The 14,324-nt window shown below is 47.7% G+C and overlaps 1 protein-coding gene across 1 annotated transcript; it reads left to right on the top strand.

Annotated features, from left to right (window-relative positions):
• Positions 1-752: 752 nt before the first annotated feature.
• Positions 753-11,723, top strand: LOC130579188 (solute carrier family 2, facilitated glucose transporter member 3). Its single transcript, XM_057375811.1, has 10 exons — positions 753-880; positions 3,831-3,926; positions 5,220-5,380; positions 5,665-5,905; positions 6,075-6,237; positions 6,877-7,064; positions 7,439-7,543; positions 7,937-8,038; positions 8,299-8,502; positions 8,985-11,723. The coding sequence occupies exons 1-10, from the start codon at positions 866-868 to the stop codon at positions 9,192-9,194; spliced, it is 1,485 nt and encodes a 494-aa protein (XP_057231794.1). The 5' UTR covers positions 753-865; the 3' UTR covers positions 9,195-11,723.
• Positions 11,724-14,324: the final 2,601 nt, after the last annotated feature.

Below are 14,324 nucleotides of genomic sequence, written 5' to 3' on the forward strand. Positions count from 1 at the left end.
TGTTACTACATGTCCTTGTAAGGAAGGGTATGTCTGGGACTAAATACAGCCTCAGCTTTGCCCCCGTAGATTCCAGAATCGTATGAAAAATATATTTTTGGCAACTAGACTAACAAAAAAATCCCCGAAACCCCGAATACAGAACTGTACTTCATCCCCAGCTTTGCAAAGTGGGAGGAGCACCCGCTGAGCACAGCGCTGGACTTAAGGCTACTGCCCGTGCTATGTGGCCGCCTCTGCACCGTCACTGCCGGCCTTGCTGCTTTAGCTTACAGACCAAATAATAAAGATATTTAATTTTAAATACAACAAATAATAAATAAAGACTTCGCTTTCGGTCGCTGGCCCTTGGGCAGCTGCTGTCGGTTAAAGCCACCGAAGGCACTGTGCCACTGTGCCATTAGCCAACGTTTGGCGCGAGGTGCGGCGGTCCCTGCCCGGTCCCTGCGGCGCGGACAGCGGGATCGCCGCTCCATAGCGGGACCACGGCTCCATGGGCGCCTCGCTACCCGGCCCGCTGCCCCCGCCCAGCCCGCTCCATCACCGCCCGGCCGCCCCGCACGCAGATTCCCGTCACAAAGGGGCGTGAGCTCCGGGGGGGTGTTTTTGGTTTTTTTTTTTTTTTTTTTTTCACAATGATGGGATGCCGAGCGCCCCGCCCCGCCCCGCCCCACCCTCTGCCCTCCGTCTCCCCTCCCATGGCGGTGCCCATAAATSCGCGGGCGGGCGCCGGCGGGAGGCGTGCGCGGGGCGGGCTCGCAGCAGTCTCGGGCGTGGGCGGGCGCGGAGCCGCCGCCTCTCGCGGGTTCCGTTAGGTGGTGCGTGTGGCTGTTCGCCGGCAATCGTGCWGTGAGAGCCTCCGACGATGGATGCCAAAAAGGTAGGCGAGCGAACGCGAGCTCTTCTCGTCCCCTTCTCCCCCCTTCTCCCGSGCTGCGGCCGCCGTTCGGACGGGATATGGTCCGACCGGCGTGCGGCCGGGGCTCGCCGCCGCTGCCGGCTGTCTGGGTCGCGGCGGGGATGGATGCGGTGGTGGTCCCGGCAGGGCCGCTGCTCGGCCTTTCGGCGGCTRTGTGCGGGAGCGGGTGTGGGGGAGGACCGCACAGTTTGGGAGAGGTTGTCGCAGGTCGCGGGATCGATTGGGTTGCGTTCGCGTGGCCTGATGATGCACATGATGCTGTCCGCGTTGTAGGGTATTGATCACGAGGTTTGTTTGGCTGGCGGCGCCGCACTCGGTTTGTCCCCAGGTTTAGGATGCTAAGCGGGGGGTTGCTCTAAAAGGCTTTTTTTTTTTTTTTTTTTTTTTTTTTTTTTTTTTTTTTTTTTTTTTTTTTTTTTTTTTTTTTTTTTTTTTTTTTTTTTTTTTCTCGTGTTGGTGGTGGCATGGCTTATACAGGCATTTTTAAATTTCAAGAAGGTGCAGAGCGTGCACTTCTCCCTCTCACATGGAGAGCAGAGGGCATTTGTCTGTGTCTGCTCATTTGCAGCTGTGAGTGAGGTGGGCAGCAGTGGAGTGAGCTCCTGACTGCGTGTGTTCGAATGTGTTTAGGGAAGCAGCAAATACCCACTGAATTCCYCGGTGCGGGATGCCGGGGAATCACACGGGAGCAGCCCGAGCTGGAGAAGGCCGGGACTCTCATCGCCATATTGATGGGAGATGCRGGCAGTGTGAGAGGATGAGGCAGAGGAAAGGAGAGCGTGTAGTCAAGGTTGCTCAGGAGCGCGAAGCGGCCGCTCCTGCCGCGCTCAACAAGTTGTACATCTCAGGGGTTCCAGTCAGGGGAGAGGGGAGCTGATGAGGAGCATCTCCTGGGAGATGAATGCTGCCGATGCCTGTGGTCGGAGGGAGGGCTGGTGGTTTGAATTCCTTGCTGGTGTACAGACCTCATCCGTGAGCCTCTAGCTGGAGTGGGTGTAGCTGTACTATTTCTGAGCTCCCTGTTTGCCTTTTGGGAAGTGAGGCACTTGCAGCATTAACAAATGATCCATACATTAGATCACAGTCTGGCTCGCTGGAGGGGATGGGTCATGCAGTGTGATGTCTAGGTGGTAGGAGGCTGAGTAGAAGACTAATAGCAGGCAATAGCCAGGAGAAGGAAGTGTGAAAGAGGGTGGAAGAACTAACCTCCTTGTAGCTCATTTATGTGCCATGTAAGTGAGGTGTACCTCCAGAGCAGGGCCCTTGTGGGCCCTACAGCACCCCGAAGAAAAAGGCCAGCTGTGATTACTGCCAGCCATGACAAAGCAGACTCCTGGGGGAAAGGTGCTCTTGCATGAACCATGGGGAGAGTTGGGTTTTGTCTGCAGCTTTGCCATACCTGCTGGCTAAAGATGACCTGGCCTGGAGTCCTAAAACTGCTTGGGTATTAAAATGCACTTTTACAAGTATCCAGATGCTTTGAAAGAGCTATGTCCTTGTGCCAAATTTCCTTGAGGTAGAAATGAGGGGAGCGGTCACAGGGTGCCAGGGAGAATGCCTAGACTGCCTGGGGTGTGTTCAGGTGTGAATGTGCTCATCTGCCCCTTGTACCCGGTGTCTCCCCTTTGTGACCTGGGCAGGGCATTTGCATGATGTAGGTCAAGGAAAGGATGCCTGAGAGTAATTTCCCCRATTTGTGTTTACTGAGGCCAAACTGTCTGAGGGTTGTGCAGGCCAGAAGCACGTACGTGCTTGGCCTGAAAGATTGGTGAAGGTGGCCTGAGCACTGACAGAAGGTTATTGTCAGAAACTTTGGGGCAGTTTTGAGAGTCTCTCTACTCTTGGAGCTAGAGAGACCAGAAGAGCTGTAACAGTAGGCCCCTCCAAGTACTTTGCCAGGTTAAGTACAATGATTGGAAAGTCTTGGAAAAGGAACTGTTAATGTTTTTGAAAAAGCATCCAAGCTTCCTGAGAGGAGAAGGAACACAATCTTTCCAAATTGTGCCAACTCAAGCACTGGCTGCCTAAGTGCCAACTCCTGAGTCACCTGCTCCCCCACGCCTCCCTCACTCGGAGCTGGCTTAAATGCCACAAGCTTTAAAAATGAGTGAAATGTCAGATGCTTTTTGCTGACACTTAAATTTCTCAGTCTGTGGGACTTCTGAGATTGACTTCAAGCTTTCCCCATGGCTCTGAGGGCTCAGTAGTTTTAATTTTAATTAACTAGAGATTCAGATATACTGAAATTCCAGGGAGTGTGCTTCATTTAAAATACCGACTATTGCCACAGCTTAAGGAAAAATAGATGGGAGGTTGGTAGCAACTGCTGCCTCCTCTTGAGGCACTGCTGCAGTGCCAGGTGCCCTGGGGCGGGTTTGGGAAGCTCTAGCCTGGGAAAAACAAGCCTGTTGCTGAGGAGTTCGTGTTGTAACTGTTATGAGTGACTGCCAGTGTAGCTCATGGGCAGATCTGAGCCTCAATTTGTGGGAACTTGTCATCTGGAACGGGGAAGAGTTAGACCCTTCTTTCATGACATGCCAGAGATCAGCAAAAGCTTCTGTAAAGCAGCTCAACCCAAAATAACAGCCACTAATGCAGCCAGTGTATTCATTACTAATGAGCTGAGAATAGTTGCTGAAGGTCAGGAGATAATAAAGGGGAGGCCCTGACAAGCCCTCCTACCTGCAGTCACAGAACTTTTTCCTGCTGTACAGTTGCCTCTCCCTTTCCAGGGAAGGGGGATCCAAGGGATGCCCCCGGTATCCACCCTTGCTGGATAAAAGCCCTTTCCCTGCCCATGGTGTACTTGCACATGGCACCTATGAGCTGCAGCTGCTGTTTAAGATGAAGAGAAACTCAAGGTGTGCAGAAAGCCAAATTAACCAAATAACTGTTGCCTCTCTTTCCACAGAAAATCACAGCGCCTCTTGTGTATGCTGTTTGCATTGCTGCCATTGGATCTCTCCAGTTTGGGTACAACACTGGTGTAATTAATGCTCCTGAGAAGGTGAGAGAGAGTGAGCTGGGCGGGTGGGATGAGTGAGGGGCTGATGGGAAAACTGGTGTAGCAAGGAGAGGGACTGTCTCCCAAGCAGCCAGTAATTTGGTTTTGATTTATCAAGCCCATAAGGCATTTAAAACCCCCTTTCAAATACAACATTGAAGAGGAATGGTGAACTTTTGGGGAAGGGAGAGAACAATCAGAGAGGTTAATTCTCTTAATTAGGAGCACAGGAAGGGCAGGGGGCCTCCATCTGCCATATGTGTTGTGTGGAGGAATGTGAGCCACTTCAGTTTTGAGTCAGAATAAACTACCCATGGCAGAAAGAATGTAGACAGCAGCATGCATAAAGCAGCTGAGGGTTGGTGGGGATTACAGCTGCCCTAATTTAGTTTAGTTCAAGGTTTTTTTTTTAGTTTACTTGTTTACTCATTCCTTGTGTTAAGTATAGATTCAGTGCTTTTGAAAGGGCTGTGACTTGGGCATTCTGACCAAGTCATCCCATGACTGTAGCCTAAGAAACAAGAGGTGAAGGAAATGAGAGATGTGTTTTTTGTCATGYAAGATGGTTCCTCTCAAAAACTGAGTCATGAATTGCCAACCACATCCACCCTGTCTCCGGGAAGAGATGTTCATGATGGGATGGGGGATGGGGTCAGTCCTCCCTAGCTAATGTCCTGCTGCCATCTGCTGGGGGCAGACACTTTGTCCCCCCACAGCCCATGCCAGAATTTACCTCCTTAGCTAAGGGGATGCCTGGGAAATCAGCAACATGGCCCTGTTCACGTCCCCATGGGACAGCATTATGTAGAAAAAGCAGTTTTTCAGGCTTACTTCAGTGAAGCCTTGTGTCTCTATTTCTACAGCAGAAATCCTATCTCTGCTGTCAGTGTTTTGGTACTGCCAGAAATGTTCCCATCCAGTCTGTGGTCATGTTTTCTTGTTCCCTCTCACTCCCAACTGTCTCATGCCTCCTCCCAAGAAGCACCAGTGACTCACATCATCTGAAATATTCAGAAGATAAGCCCGTTTTCCTTAATAAACACTGCTSTCCTGTGTGTACCCTGCCTGCCCTCCATTCAGTGAAGCAATSTCTCCCTCATCATACTGCTACTTCTCCGTAAAAGCTCCTCCTTCTGTGCCCTTATCTTCCCCTTGTATAGCTTGTTGCTGCCTTTTTTGGGTCTATCTCTGTTTTCATGGCAGCAGGAAGCAGAAGGCAGGCATAGTCTCCCCTCTCCCCAGTGCAAAATGCCTTCCCTCTGGATTGTAACTGTCTCCACCTGATTTCTCTTGCAGATCATTCGGAAGTTTTTCAACCAAACGCTTTCAGATAGGAGTGGGAGGGCTGCTTCTCCAGAGCTCCTCACCTCTCTATGGTCGCTTTCAGTGGCCATCTTCTCAGTAGGAGGCATGATTGGCTCCTTCTCAGTCAGTCTGTTTGTCAACAGATTTGGCAGGTAAGTTGAGAAGAGGGTTGCAAGCTGTTGGAGAATCTTTTTCTTCTACAAAGGAGTGTTGGGTGGAAGAGGGCAGAGGGTGAAGAGATATCTGGGGAAGAAGCAAGATTGTGTGGGCCGCAAAAAGGATTGCAGGCCAAGGCAGGAGCTGAATGGGAATTATTCCATTCCCTTCCCATCCCTGAGATAGGAGTTCATGGGCAGGTTTACCTTTACACCTCTCCCAGTGATTTTCCTGCTGTATGGCTGATGTAAGCTCAGTCTTGACCTCTTTACCCTGGCAGGAGGAACTCCATGCTGCTGGTGAATGTCTTGGCCTTTGCTGGTGGCCTTCTCATGGCCTTCTCRAAGGCGGCAAAGTCAGTGGAGATGTTCATTATTGGCCGCTTCATTATCGGTGTCTTCTGCGGTCTCTGCACCGGCTTTGTGCCCATGTACATCAGTGAGGTCTCACCCACCAGTGTCCGCGGAGCCTTCGGCACCCTCAACCAGCTGGGCATCGTCGTGGGCATCCTGGTGGCTCAGGTAGGCTTGGCACAGCCCGGCCCTGTCCTTGGGAGGGGGAAGGAGGGCTGGGAGAGGGTGAGGAGGGCTTTGCTTGCCATCAGGTGCTGTGTGTAGTGCTCCCATACWGGGGTGGGGGTGAGGAAGTGAAGTGTTTAAAACCACTCTTGCTTCTCTCTTGTYGGTGTAGATCTTTGGACTGGAGTCAATCATGGGCACGGAAGGCCTTTGGCCAATGCTTTTGGGGTTCACGATCCTCCCAGCAATCCTGCAGTGTGTGGGYCTTCTGTTCTGTCCCGAGAGCCCCCGATTCCTATTGATCAATAAGATGGAGGAGGAAAAAGCCCAAGCAGGTACGAACTCATCTCAAAGGGGCAGGGCAGTGTGCTGGCTCCCAGCCTGCACTGAGCTCGAGTGGGAGGCCAGGACTGACTCTGGAGCCTGTGGTGGATTAGGGTGTGACTCCCAGAGGGCATCAGGCCTGGCCTACCTTCCCATCCTTTAGGCTGCAGCAGTGCCAGGAAGCATGAGAAACCTGGCATATCCCAGCAGAGGCTCCAGGTGGGATTAAGACGTGGGGAGTGGCTCCTGGCCTGGTGGGGTGTAGCAGGACCAGCTGCTGCCACTCYGCCAGCTCCTCCTGAAAGGCAGGAAATTGGATGGCATTTGACAGGGAGCTTGGAGGGCTGGGGGCAGCTCTGGTAAGAGCGTGAGCAGAATTTGGGATCAAACATAAACTGGGAGATCAGTCAACATGAACAGGACCTGGGCCTGGTTTCCAAGCTGATCACAACACCTTGACCTCTGGGTTGAAAGGAAGAGCAAGGCTGCCTGCAGAGGCTTTGTCTTTCCTGTGTTGCTGACCTCAGCCCTGACTGGAGGTGTTCCAGTCTTCTCCTGTGCCCTYCCTGCAACAGCAGGATGGGACACACACCCCCCATGGCCAGTAGGCGTGTGCCTCATACGTCATACCTTTGGATTTCTCCCTCCAGTTCTGCAGAAGCTCCGTGGTGATCCAAATGTGTCTCAGGACATCCAGGAGATGAAAGACGAAAGTGCTAAAATGTCCCAGGAAAAGAAAGCTACTGTGCCAGAGCTCTTCCGTTCTCCAAACTACCGGCAAGCCATTATCATTGCCATCATACTGCAGCTCTCCCAGCAGCTCTCGGGCATCAATGCTGTGAGTTATCTTCCTGTCCCATCTTCTGGGCCTCCCTCATCTCTGACTAAACTTGCACTTGCCACTGGTGTGGAGAGAACTGTATGTCCCAAAATCTCATTGTGCCTTGACTGGAGGTTGCTGTTTTGTCATAGGGCAAAGATGGCTGAGATACAAAGGGGATATTATGGCTTTCACTTTACAGGCACATGCCCTGGCAAGACACTGCGGCCTTGCACCACGTGAATGAACCTTGACTGGAAGCATGCTGTTTTGTACTGTGGAGTGCTGGTTAAAAACTCCCTTCTGGGTGTGCAAGCCATTAGGCAGAGGATGAGGGATGTGCTCTCAAACATGGAGTCATGACTCTGTCCAACTTTCTCTTCTGTTCCCAGGTGTTCTATTATTCCACGGGGATTTTTGAAAGAGCTGGCATCACGCAGCCTGTCTACGCCACCATTGGAGCCGGTGTRGTGAACACAGTCTTCACTGTGGTATCGGTGAGTGGAACAGGGCCGTGTGTCCCTGGCACGTGGGGCTACAGAAAAGCAGCCAGGCTGTGGCAGAGCACTGGCCTGTAGGAGCAAAGAGAGTGCATCAAAGGCACTGTGGGAGGGGAGATGGGCACAAAGAGGCATTGTTATCTTAGATGAAAGAGAAGGGAGAAGAGGGGTGYAAGGGGGGGAAAAGAGAGATGAGAGAAAGTAAACCATAGAGTGGAAAAATACGTGCTAAGGTTGGAGCAGGCTGTGACCTGCACTGGTCGCTGAGGCCACGGTCACTGAGGCTTACAGGCAGATAAGGAAGAGGTGCAGGACACACTGAGCAAGGAAGCCTGTCCTGTTTTTAGTGCCAAAGTAATGGATGTTTTTTTCCTTCTGCCTTCTTTCCAGCTGTTCCTGGTGGAGCGTGCAGGGCGCCGGACCCTCCATTTAATTGGATTGGGTGGCATGGCTGTGTGTGCTGCTATTATGACTATTGCTTTAGCTCTAAAGGTGAGTTAGCAGTGTTTCTGTCCAGGCTGACCCCAGCAGGGACCAATAAGACTACCCATCTGCTTTGCTCTGCAATGCTGCCCTGTAGGCAGGTGGAGCTGGGGCTAGAGCCAAGAGTGCAGYGGAGAGAGCCATTTTATAACTCTGGGAACTGCTACAGTGTTCACAGTGCAGCTGGGAAAGTTGTAACACTGGAGATGGCTTTGTACTGTGCCATGTTTGCCTCAAACTGCAGCTGATCACATTTTGTTCCCTTGCAGGACACTGTGGTATGGATCAGATACATCAGCATTGTTGCCACTTTTGGCTTTGTYGCTCTTTTTGAGATTGGCCCTGGCCCTATCCCGTGGTTCATTGTGGCAGAGCTCTTCAGCCAAGGCCCACGACCTGCAGCTGTGGCAGTGGCTGGCTGTTCCAACTGGACCTCCAATTTCCTGGTGGGAATGCTCTTCCCCTATGCAGAGGTAAGTCCTGGTTCATAAAGCACTGTAAGAGCACAGCAGCATTGGAATAGGTGTCCCGAAAGGGGGTAGAATCTGCATCTTTGAAGACTTTGACACATGACCTTTAGTTGCCTGACCTGTCCTGGAAGTTATCCCAGCTTTGAGAAGAGAGCTGATGAGTCTTCTGACTCAGTGTTATGACTGTTCCTGGAGGCTGTTGCTCACCTTCTGTTGTGCTGTCTTAACTGYTTGTAGCTTACAAATATGTAAAAGAGCCATCTTAGCAAGCATATTGTGGCTTTTGCTTTAAGAGCCTCAATTTTGGTCACCCCCAGGAAGATTAAATTCATTCAGAAGCCTGATTTCAAWTTTAAAAAAATGCTGTGAGAAAAAAGTTAGTAAGTGCACTGTTGGAGAAAAGTGTTGGAATTTTAACCTGTCAAMAGCAAATGACCTTACATGCAATTTGGAAATAAAACCTTTTGCATTTGTCTTCCCCACAGAAATTATGTGGCTCCTATGTCTTCCTCATCTTCCTTTTTTTCCTGGTCATCTTCTTTGTCTTCACGTACTTCAAAGTGCCAGAGACCAGAGGCAGGACTTTTGAAGACATCTCCAAGGGCTTTGAAGAACGAGGAGCGAGCCCCACGTCACCCCAGAAGAGCTCCTCGGTAGAGCTGAACAGCATACAGGCTGACAAAGAAGCTGCCTAAGATCCACGGCACACCCATTTTTCAACTCTTACATGCTTAAAGAGTCATTAAAGGAATGAGTAAAGAAAACCTTGAGAACTGGGACATTTTTCCCCTCCTCAATTGCTGCTATTTTCTTCTTTTCACCCACAAGCTCATCCATTYTGCCAGGCCTGCCAGCATTAAGCAAACCTGGTATGGATGATTCCATACTGGAAAGCACCTGGCACTCGCAAAAATAATCTCATCTTCCCTGCCACAAACATCAGGAGAACAGAGAAGAKCTGGCGATATTTTTACTTTTCTCACGTAAAATTGCCATTTGGGGTTAACATACTTATGCACACAGTGACCATTATGTATTTGGATCTAATTACTATTTTTGTAGTGAGTTGAAGTGACCCACTAAACAAGTCCCCAGCCCCTTGAGTCTACTTTGTGTGCGTGTGTACAGTGTTACACTGGGATTTGGCAAGCTTACCAAAAAGCCATCTTGCTTTTTCCTATCCAGTGTGCACTTTTTTTTAGCCTCAGGAAAAAGGGGACCAAGTCACATGCATATTTTTTCCTGCTCTTTTATTTTTTGTATAGACAGACTGAAAGCATACTTTTACTTCAGTTTATTTATTTCTATGTCACTTTGTAAATATTTATTTTTTTAATGGTGTACAAAAATGTACAGATAAAGAAATCRGACAAGTTTAAGAGAAATAGCTATTCTAACAAAAGATGCTGTAGACTTGAGGTGCAATAAGACTGTAAAGGAGAAATGTGGTACTGAAAAGGAGATTCATCATTTTAGATGGTATGTACATCAGAGCCAATTATGCACATCACCTTCAAGTAATTTGTGCCCTCTTGGAAGAAATACAAAGAATTGTGTACTTGTGGGAAGAGGTACGTTTCTGCCCTAAAATCTCTGTTATTAGGGATTTTTGGTGACTATTTTAAAGAATTGTTCTCAAGTGTTGATGAGAGTGATATTGGAGCTTACAGTGGGTGTTATTGGATTATATTTTCAGACGTGGTTTTAAGTATTCTATGGATGATTGAGGGTGGTGATTGCAAACCAGAAGGTAATTTTTCCTGCCTTCTCTTAATTTCTTTCTTTTTCGGCTTCTCTGTTGTAGTCTAGTACGTCATAAAGTCTGAAATTTGCAGATTGTCAGTTGAAAGAGCGCAAGGATAAAAATTATTTTTCGAAGCTGTATTTTCTTAGCAATTGTTCCTATAAATATTACAGAGGCATGTAGCATGACCCTTGTGGACACAGGCATGGTCAGTTGTGGTACATGTAAGTTCATAAGGGTAGAGATGCAGGAGTGGACACCAGAGCTACTGCAGTTTGCTAATATAGCAGCACAAACGGTCTGTAGTGTTCAGTCCCCTGCTTGGTCACGGGTCAGATGGTTTTTTTTTTGCCCCATGTATCCTCTCTGGAAGATGTGCATGATGTTGTGGTGCTCACCAGTGTGCTGTGTAGATGTGTGCAGCTCTGTACTAGTGCCTCTGTTCAAGGGATRTGGCAGGCAGTAAGTGTGCATCAGTAAATGTCGGTCTCCTCGCTTGTCATTCTGCTGGGCAATTGAGTTTGTGTATCCCCCACCCTTGCTGAGCTGGCACASCTCAGCTCAGGCAGGCCAAAAGTAGCACGTAAGGTACTCTTGCAGTCAAGGAGGGGCAGCTTTAATTCACTGTAGTGCTCTGTGACAGGCTCCGTGCCTGTGCATGCCTGCACCAAATATCTAAAGGCACAGAGACTACAATTTAAGCTCCTGCTATTCTGAGATCAAGTCTGCAGTTTTTGGACTTGGTCAAACTCAGGTCTACCTGCTGGAATTCATTACTGGATAGCCTGAAGACAGGCAGGCACACAGATTGTGAGACATTAAAARGAGGAAGGGCGTAGAAAAGGTTGGAATGACAGCAAGACTTCTGTAGTGTGGATGGCCCAAGCTTTCTTGCCAATATAATGCTTCAGAGCAGGTTAAAGAAATTCCCATTGATGTATATTCTGGGGGGGTGCCTGACATTTTCAGTAACTAGTGATGACATTACCGTCTTACCTAATGAAAACAGTTGCTAAGATCAGTTAAAATTTGCTGCTGTTAAATGCTTCCTGTGAATTTGAAGTGCCCCAGCTTTGCARAATGCAATCATATTACATCCAGTTTTACCTAGCTTTTTATCTGGCTTACAGGCCAGATATTTATTCTCAGAAGTATTATATAAGTCTTCTTTCCCAATTTTAATATTTTGGCTCAGTCACATAGATTTCTGTGCCCTTCCTTTGACCCCAGCACATCCAGACATGGTATTTCTATATGGGTATCTGTATGTTAGGAAATTCTCCCCACAGCTGTGCATAAGAGCATTCCATMCTTTGCATCAGATGTGTGTTGGCTTGGACCGAAACATGTAGGCCTTTCTCACACGGTACTCTTTGTTATTTTCTTTTTCTGTAACAGCATTGTGAATATTTCGGATGGATTTTATATGCTTATTAAATGTGGTTGTTTCTTGGTTTTGAAATAAAAAAAATATTAAATAATAATACCTGATTTTGGATTTTACCTTTTATCCTGTAGGGTCTTCTCTTATTCTTTTATCACGCTCTGGGACTGCATCCTGAAATGTSATCAGCATCTACACTGAAACCTTTTTGGGTAGTCCAGCACTCTGGATTTGTTGTTTTATCCTGCTGGCAGTAATAATTTCTCTCAGCCTCCATGCAAATCACCTGTAATTCACTTACTATTATTTCTTAGGAACTTTTAAACTAAAAGATGTGCTTCTCTGGTTCTTGTTTGCCAAAATAATTTTGTGTGCAAGTACTTTCCCAGTATAACAGGAAGGGAAAGGGAAAATGGCTAGAGGATATGAATCCTGTCTGAGCTAAAGAATCTGAGATTCTGCCCCTGCTCTATTCTTACTGTGGTCCTCAACTTCTCTGCCAGGAGGCAGAAGGAGCCCTTTCCCTCGTAGCTGATTCTTTACTCCCTCTGGAGCGTGATCTTCATGTCCTCCCGGAAAGCAGCAGGATGATGGAGAAAGAACCCTACTGCCCCAGGAACTGATCCCATAGTTCAGGGACTGCAGCATTCCTTGGACCATTCTCATGTCTCTGCGCTGCTCTCAAAAAATATGGGAACAAAAAACAACCTTCAGTGGAAGAGATGGAAYGAAGTGAAAGGAAGGAGAAGACGGCAGACCCCTGAGTACCTTARTGGGAATCTGGCTAATGTAATGCCAGAATCAGCAGGCTCCTCAAAGCCTAAAACAAGGGAAGAGTAAGGAACAATGTAAAGTCTGAAAAAGCTCAGCGTAGCAGGGATCCCATGCAGACTTTCTGAAAGCTGCTGTTGCTGGCTCCTGCATGTTCATAGCTTGCGCCTGTGTTTTGCTAAGTTTGGTATGCAACCAGCCTTGGAGCTGGGGAGTGCCCTGGGCTAATCTGTCTAGCTAGGATTGTTTTTCTATTCTAGCCCAACTATAAAAATAAAGGCCAGCCATCCAACCTCATAAGCATATCCAGCTCAAACTTAACTCTTAACATTTCTCTTTGTCAAAAGTGGAACCAGAGAACAAAATAATTTGGGCCCAAAGCGGGTGATTCACTGAGCTCTAATATAATGTTTCRTGTAGTTTTTGTGATAAACTTGGGGTTAGTGAACAAGGCTTTGGTTTAAATCTGGTTTGTTCTGAAAATCGTAAGGAAGCTTCAAAAGGAAAACCTGCTTGCAATGAAGTGGTGTGAATGCAATTAAATGGTTTGAAGATTGGTTGTTTTTGGTTGAAAGTGGTCTTCACATCCAAGTGAGCATGTAGGCAGTCCTTGTGGCCACCATAATACCCCACAGGAATGAATCACTGGAGAATTATTGAAGTGAAACTACTGCTGAGTGGACAGGAGAAAAACCCCAAGAGTCACGAGTGATATCAGCCATGTCGAAGATTTTAGTGCTGTTTTTAAAGGCTAGAGCATGATAGAGTGTCACAGCATCGCTGCCAACATTTGTCGCTTTCTGCATGTGTTATTTCTGATGAATGTCCTTGCATAGCAGGCAAGAATAGCAGTTTATTTCTGTGAGAAGAAATGTGGGGAAAAAAACCCTGCAGCAAACCACATGTTATTGGAGGTAGGTTTTGCTACTGCATGCCCAGTGCACAAATCTTTTTATTTGATTTTGTGCTCTGAAAAGAGGATGCTCAAATTCTAGACACCTCAGTAGCTGGGGAGATACAGAGCTGCTTCTTCCTTGGAAAGGCATCCGGGTGAGAGGTACTGTAGTCTTACCTCCAAGCAAAGTTGCCAAGCCCTTCTCTGAGGTCTACTCCAAGGAGGAACATGTGCTAGTTTGGTGGGAGACTGTGCCATCACTGGTTTCATTTGAGAGGAAAGAAGGTGTGGACACACCACCAATGTCATTGTGATGGGTCATGATGGAACAGCATCAGGGGGTGACTCACCACAATCTTTTTTCCCTCTACACATCGTGACAAAAGTCCTGCCAGCTGGTAAATCAAATACACTTTATTTTTTTTTCCCAGCAAATTTATGTCTCTGGCTTTTTTCCCCCAGATTTTCTGCAGATCAGGCCTAGGACACAATTCTAACATTTTCTACATTTTTAGAAGGACTCTTTGAAGATACGTGAGATGCTTACTGGAAAAGYTGGGGTACGTGGCTCTGGTCTGTCACTTACGAATTAGCCTGACTGTGTATTTACAATGTGAGCTATCAGACGAGAGACAATTGTCTTCATAATATGCTGCTGGGAAAAGGCAGCACTCAGACTGCCTTAGACAAGGACATTAAATGGTTTTGTTTCCTAAAATATATTTTGCTAAGACAATTTAATTGGTATTACTTGAAAGTATTCCATTTCTAGTGGAGGCAGGCTGTAAATTTTAAAGCAATTCACTTGCTGTGATAAATCTTTTTTCTCTATGCTATACCACACTAAATTTCAGTGTTTACAAGAACTGTCTCTTCCTTTTCCATAACGTTCAGCAGGCCTGATAGACACATGACTGACCTGCTAAGTCTGTTTTCTGCTTTTGTTGCACAACCATTTTCTGTTTAGCAAGTGGTCACATGGATTTGTGTAAGGCAGTCATACTGGTGCACCAGTCCCTGTKGCATGCAGT

The sequence above is a fragment of the Malurus melanocephalus genome, unplaced genomic scaffold (genome assembly GCF_030028575.1).
Source record: "Malurus melanocephalus ecotype Western Australia unplaced genomic scaffold, MMel_1.1 scaffold_259, whole genome shotgun sequence".
Classification (NCBI taxonomy): domain Eukaryota; kingdom Metazoa; phylum Chordata; class Aves; order Passeriformes; family Maluridae; genus Malurus; species Malurus melanocephalus.